This window comes from Oratosquilla oratoria, chromosome 7 (assembly GCF_046742065.1).
Source record: "Oratosquilla oratoria isolate Oo_2021 chromosome 7, ASM4674206v1, whole genome shotgun sequence".
In the NCBI taxonomy this organism is placed as follows: domain Eukaryota; kingdom Metazoa; phylum Arthropoda; class Malacostraca; order Stomatopoda; family Squillidae; genus Oratosquilla; species Oratosquilla oratoria.
Genome location: NC_134783.1, coordinates 45548576 through 45556075, shown reverse-complemented (window position 1 = coordinate 45556075; position 7500 = coordinate 45548576). Strand labels below are relative to the sequence as shown.

The following is a 7500-nucleotide window of genomic DNA, read 5'->3' as shown; positions in this document are numbered from 1 at the left end:
CCTCAAACTCCCTTACCTCTTACCTAATCCTTTACCTTTACCTTTACCTCAACCTTTCCTTCTTCCCTTTCCCTCCCTCCAACCTCCTCCCTCCTTAATTTCTCTTTTTTCTTACCCTCCCGAACTCCATCGCTTCTCGCCTTCCCTATTCTTCCCTTCTCCTTCCTCCTACCTATACCTCCTCCATCGCCTCCACCTCCTCTTCCTCTTCCTCCCCTTCCTCCATTTCGTTCTCCTCATCATCCACCTCTTTGTCTTTTACCTCCTCGTCTTCCTCCTATTTCTCGTCTCCCTTTTCTTCTTCCTCCTCCCCCTGCCACGCCCACCTTGTTTTGGCCACGCCCATCTTCCCCTCCCAGTCCAGCCTTGCATCATTCATACCGCCTTTCCTCCTCATTCTTCATCTCCTCCTGTGTCAAAGCTCCACCCCTTTCTTCCCGTCCACCTCCCCTCGGCCCGCCCCCCGTGCGCCCCCCCCCTCAACTTCTCCCCTTAGCCCCCCTTCCCCCCCTTACCTCCTCCCTCAGCAAGCGAGACTGAGTGAGGTGGTGAGCGCGCTCGCGCTAACTCCCCCACCCCCACCCCCTATTCCCCCGAACTCCCAACGCGAGCCACAGTTTCTGACGCACAGTCAGTGGTGGCCGAGGTCGTGCAAGGAGAACTTCACGCCGGCGTGGTCTGTGTTGACACCTTGTCTTACTCCGCCGAAAACTTAAGATTGACAATCTCGAGGCGTAACGGAAGGCAGGCCACGCACGCCGAGACCGTATCCGACGCCTGCCTCGGTATAGACACGTCTTTTGTCTTTCGCCCTTGATTCCGAACTCGAACCGGGTTCCTGTCCTCGACGCGCTCAAGGTGGAGAGGAAGTCTTCGGTGTTGCTGGTGGCCGAAGGGTCACTTTGCGTTCTGCCGAAGTAGGAAGGGAAGCCTGGCGTTCTGCAGGCTGAGGGCAAGGTTCAAGAAGAGGAAGACGAAGAAGGGCGGGCAAGTGGACAAGGAGAAGCCTTGAGTAAGGGCGGGGTCCTCTGAAGGAGTCCTGTGCCCGTAGACGTCGTCGTCGTCGTCGTCATCGTCGTCGTCATTTGTCTTGTTTTCGTTGTTATTGTTGTTGTTGTTGCCGATGGTATCGTCCCCGTCATCGACCTGAGGAAAATATGTATTGTGCGACCAAAAGCGAAGAACTTGGATGACGAAGACGAGGTTCTTCGTCTCGTTCTCGACCTTGAAGACTCAAACTCGAAGACCTCTGCGGAAAAGAGACTCGTGTGTTGTTGCGACTTGGGGCCTTCGGCGGATCGTACGTTCCCCACCTCGAGTCTCACTTCCTCTCTTGTTTTTAACTCGTCTCACTCACTCACTCACTCATTCACTCACTCACTCAATCACTCGCGCACTCTCCCGAACTTGTTGATGCACCGAAGAAAACCCTCCTCTTAGCCGTTCGAACTCCTTTGTGTGTGTGTGTGTGTTACCTCAAGTTCGAAGACATCGTCCCTGGCCCTTCGTCAGTCGCCGTGCCCTTCCTCCATCTCCTGGTGACATTCCTCAAAGTCTCCGGAATTCCTCGTAAGACCAAGTGCCCTCGTCTCTCGTCCTCAAGCACCAGGACTTCTTCGTGGCGACGCGGCGGCTCTGCGTGGGGCGCTGCTGTGCGTGCGCTTGTGCGTCGTATTCTTGTGTTTTGCGTGCGTGTCCACACTGACACGCGTGTCACCTCGACACGCCTGTATATGTACTCCTCTATGTACAAACGTGACACACCGGTGACGGTCATTGTGAACTCGAGGTTTCCGACAGCACTCCCGCAGCAGTCGCTGAGTGCCAGCGCCGAAGAAGGAGAAGAAGAAGAAGGAGGAGGAGGAGGAGGCGGAGGAACAGAAGAACCTCCCCACCACCACCACCACCACCGCGCTTTGTTCGTTGTACCTGACCACTCGCTGTTCTTTCAGCGTCGTCATCTTCGCCATCGTCGTCGTCGTCCGTCTCTGGCCAGAAGGAGACACAGTCCAGCCATCCACCGCTCCAGATTCCTGCCTTCGATGTGTTTGTGTGACCGTGTGCGTATCGTAGATACATTGTAGTGACATGTTCTACGTTTATTCTCAGGCTGAGCAAGAAGATGATGAAGCCTATATAGATACATAAATATATATATATATATATCATGTTGAATTAAATGATGGGGTGTTTTAAGGTCTAGCTCTATATATAATATATATATATACATATACCGTGGTACTATATGTATTTGCCATAATACTACAATCGTCCATTCCTTTGGTGTCTCAGCAATCCGTCTTTTAACCTATTCCGACCACATGACGCGGTTAAGTCACATGAAAAACAGCGCGTCTTCTTCAGCGTCTCATAGCCTGGCGAGTGTCTTTGCTTGCAAGTAATACTAACAAGGTGCTACTGGGTAACGCCGAGGCTCGAACAAGTGTTTGGAAGCACAGCGATATCGATTAAGGGCCTGCAACTTCCGGGAGGTCATCTTGGATCATTCTCTTAAATATTTTCTCAATTCTTCTTTTTTAAACTCCCAAAGTACGAAATAAAAGCCTTTCGTTGTGTCATCTCGCTCCTGGGTGTTCGTGTATGTGTGGTGTGTGCGTGTGGGTGTGTGCCCCCCGTGAGGACGACACGACGTCGTCCTGTGTATTTGTTTTCTTCGTCTAAAACCGACGACGGGGTTATGTGATACACTACTTCACGTTGTCTGATTAAGATCCTAAGATCGCGTGCGAAACTCTCCTTTCCAATCTTAACCCACCCAATCAACATCCGTGATGAGGAAGTGTTCCCCAATCGTGTGATATGGACGTGTGGACGTCGTCCGACGACGAGCAGCGTTTGTTTACATTGAAGGAAAAGGAGGAGGCGCCTGCGTCGTCGCCTTCGTCATCACCGAAGACGCGTCTCCCTTCCCCGTTTCCCACGACTGCCAGCGCCCTCCGGGACTGAAAAAAAAAGGCGCCCCTACACACAGCCACGACGCCCTTGCGAACACCCTGCTCTCGTCACGCCCTAATTAGGTCTACTAGGCGTGCGAGGGCGAGGGAGGGCGATGGGTGGGAAGGTGTGATGATGCCTTCATGGGTCGTGTGGGTGCTTTGGTAGCCAGCATGAGCGGGGACAGAGTGACGCCCCGTGAGGACCCAAGTCCTCACACCGTGGTGGTCGTGGACGGAGGCAAGGACGGGGCCAAGACCTCCGTCTGGGAACCCAAAGACGGTCAGCACAGCGCCTGGACGGACGGCAAGACCTTGAAGGAGAGGCGCGACACCCTTAAATGGGGTCTCAAGCTCTCACTCGACAAGGAACCCAACCTCGACAAAGATGGTAGTGGGGATGGGCCTCTCACGCACAGTACCAACGGCCTACCGAGTGCCAACGGGGCGCCCGGAATCAAAGGCCTCGGCAAAGAGGTAATGTTCTTATTTCGTGTTTTGTTTTCTTGTATTTCTTGTTATCTTTTGTATCCTTCGGTTCTTCTGCAACAGAGGCTGATGGTGACTTCACCCCCTTCCCTGTCTTGAAAGACAATTCCGTCATTGGACACCATCGTTATCATTAAAAGAAAGAGATTTTTTTTTTTCATTTTCATCCTCATGTTGAAATACACCTTTCATTCTCATATACATCCAACATCCTTCTGGTCATCGTCACTCGGTGCGAATTCCGTCGTCAAACAACCTCGAGTTTTGAAGAGAAGTAACAGATTTAACCGCCACAACGGTCATTGGTTTTAAAGTTATTCTGCCTTGCCATGTTGCCCATTACTGACTTTCTTTACGTGGAATGGACCAACCCACACAAACTTATCTTACACCTGTACTGAAGAACAGTTTTGATTTCGTATGTTACACCTTGAAAGATGAAAATAGAGGACATCTGTTCTCACGAAATGCTCATCATTAAAGACAATTCAATGTGAGAATACATATCGACAGAACAAATAAAAACGTCACTTTATTATTGATAAGTATATACTATTACTACAACTCGATTAAACAGCTATCAAAAGTAACTACAAGCTTTACTGTATACATGATCCTCGCGACTTGTTATAACACCGTACTAGTATCCAGTGTCTGCATTGTAGGACGACACACAACATCCGAGCGAAATAAGATCTCTTCTATAGTACAAGAATATACTCTACCCACACAGAAAGACATGGTGTAACTCCACAGTGATATAGAGTGGAGTTACAGTGAAGTACTCAAACTCTACAGATGTACAAGACAGTAGGGATGTTCAGGAGTTCACTCCAAGAGAAAGTTAACTGCTGACAGCTTGGGCAAGTGGTAGTTACTGATGATTGCTTAGGTTGTTAGTGAGAACATATATATAAATATATATATATATATATATATTTATATATATATATATATATATATATATATATATGTATAATATATATATATATATATATAAACTTTAAACCCACGTATCAGAATATTCATTTATGTTATCTTTCCTTCCCAGTGTGGATTGCTGAGTTTTGATTTCGTCCCATAGACACATCGAACAGATTTAATACTCTACAACTACTATCAGTGACAGCCACTTGCTCTGGCTATCCAAGCACGCAAGGAAAAGACGGTGGTTCAGTCTCCTCAAGTTTCCACAGCATTAGAAATACTTTGTTTTATTTTGTACTATGATCAGCTCTTTCCAAACGCTGCCCATAAGTTGGGTCATAATTCTTGAGTGTTGTTTAAACCCCTGGTGACTTGCTTTGTGAATTTTATTCTGGTTGATCCCAGAAGATTTTATTCAGTTAAGGGATGCAGCTGGGACAGACAGCGATCTTGGTTGATGGAGAAGATGACAGTATTTTCCGAATCTGACCCAGTAGATGAAAGCAATGTTTAGCCACAAGGAAATCTGGAAACTACACCCCCTGAGTTGAAGTAATTAGTGGATGCTCTTGATTTTTTTAACCAACCAGTCAGTTCACAGGGTTTGCACAAAGGTACTAGAATAACTTAGAAATATATATATATATATATATATATATATATATATATATATATATATATATATATATATATATATATATATATATATATATATATATATATATATATATATATATATATATATATATATACTGCGTGCATATGCGTATAAGAAATGTATGTACAGTACATGTACATATATACCTACAATTCTACATGTACATATAAGATTTGGAAATTTTAAAAGAATGAATATCACTTCTAGTTTAATGGCTTTATTCTGTCTAAGGCCAGACGATTTTTTTTCACATCGCTGAGACATTTTATCCTCAAGTGGACTTATTTACTATCACCCATCAGTCCTGATAAAGAAGACTCCCTTGTCACGAAGACCAGAGAGGGAGTCCACCTCCCACTCCCCTCCACTTCCACCTCCCACTCCACCTCCCACTCCACCTCCACCTCCCACTCCACCTTTTCTTCCCCCCCCCAACCTCACACTCTAGTTCCCCCTCTCCATCCACCTCCCCTCCACCTCCCCTCTCCCTCTCTCTCTCCCATACCCTCACCCTCCACTTTCCTCTCCCTCTCCCCTCTCCACCTCCTCCTCCACCTGTCCCTCCACCTCCTCCTCATCCACCTTCCCTCACCGTGAAACTATTTAAGCTTTTCCTTAAAGTCTTCCTACAACTACTCCCTCACTCCCCTCCTTACTCTCTCTCCCTCACTCCCTCCCTCCCCACCTATCCTTTCCTCACTCCTTTAGGATCTAGAAAGGGTACCTGTCCACTGTCTTGTTTGTTCTCCTCTTAATCACCTCGGGAGCCAATCAACAGTGATGACAATTGATATTTAATTTTGGGCTCTGTCCACCTTCTCAGAATATATGTGTACGCGCGTGCGTATGTATGTGTGTGTGTGTGTGTGTGTGTGTGTGTGTGTGTGTGTGTGTGTGTGTGTGTGTGTGTGTGTGTGTGTGTGTGTGTGTGTGTGTGTTTGAATAAAATGTACTCACACAAACACAGAAAAAAGCGCGCATGCGTGAGCTCATACATACATGCACGTGCATGTATACATATATGTATATGTATGTGTGTATATATATATATTTATATATATATATGATAGTATGTTTGTGTGTGTACGTCTGTGTGTGTGTGTGTGTATGTGTGTGTGTGTGGGTGGGTGTGCGTGTGCGTGTGCGTGTATGTGTGTTACAGTAATACACGTATAAGAGTGATTTTACATCGAAATGTGAATATTAACATGTTATACCCGCATGACTGCATCCATAAGTTAATGGAAAAGCTTTTAGCGTACTCACATGCAGTGTTATTGTGTTGAAAGCAGAGATTATTACACTGAGCGTGAAAAATCCCTGCGAAATTGTAAGCATGTGGCCTCAGGATGTTGAGGTGTGAGGGAGGTTGACATAGTGCCTCGTAATGGTGAATAAAGTCTTGTTATTTTGTTAATTTGTATTTTATTATATTTTATTTTTCTAATTGTTAATGTTATTTTTTAAGTGATATTCATCTCGTTTGTTTGATATTTTTTGTTGTTTGAACATTTTTTATTAGTATTAGCATAATATTTTATTGATTATATTCTATTTTTTTAATTGTTAATGTTATTTTTCAAGTGATATTCATCTCATGTGTTTAATATTTTTTGTTGTTTCTTAAAGAGGATTTTTGATATTACACAATATTTATTTGTTTGCAAATATTCATTCATTTATTGGTTTATTTATCTAGTTGTTTATGTTCTTGTTTATTTGTTAATCAGTTAGTTTATTTGTTATATATTTGATTTATTTGTAATTTGTTCGTTCATTCTCTTGTTTCCTTAGGGTGCATTGTGATATATTTAGATCACGTGAATAACATTACCTTAAAGTTCTCTTGTGATATATTTAGATCACGTGAATAATATTACCTTGAAGTTCACTTGTGATATATTTAGATCACGTGAATAATATTTCCTTGAAGTTCGCTTATGATATATTTAAATCACGTGAATAACATTTCCTTGAAGTTCGTTTGTGATATATTTAGATCACGTGAGTAATGTTACCTTGAAGTTCACTTGTGATATATTTAGGTCACGTGAATAACATTACCTTGAAGTTCGCTTGTGATATATTAAGGTCACGTGAATAACATTACCTTGAAGTTCGCTTGTGATATATTTAGATCACGTGAATAACATTTCCTTGAAGTTCACTTGTGATATATTTAGGTCACGTGAATAACGTTACCTTGGAGTTCACTTGTGATATATCTAAATCACGTGAATAACATTTCCTTGAAATTCACTTGTGACTTCTGATATATTTAGGTCACGTGAATTACATTTCCTTGAAATTCACTTTTGACTTGTGATAAATTTAGATCACGTGTATAACTTTCCCTTGAAGTTCACTTGTGACAAACGTCACGTGGTTGAATCACAAGTGACAACCAACGTGTATTTTCAGTCACGTGACGAGGATCTCAATAGTGTGATTTTGTGACGTAATACAATGAAC

General features: G+C 44.0%; 1 protein-coding gene across 1 annotated transcript in view; it reads left to right on the top strand.

The window, feature by feature from the left end:
* The first annotated feature begins 646 nt into the window (after window positions 1-646).
* The window catches only part of LOC143027138 (uncharacterized), a 426550-nt gene continuing 419696 nt past the window's right edge, over window positions 647-7500 (top strand). Inside the window, exon 1 of the mRNA XM_076188192.1 lies at window positions 647-3431. Coding sequence (XP_076044307.1) covers window positions 3099-3431 — 333 coding nt within the window. The 5' untranslated portion in view covers window positions 647-3098. The remainder of the gene's footprint in view (window positions 3432-7500) is intronic.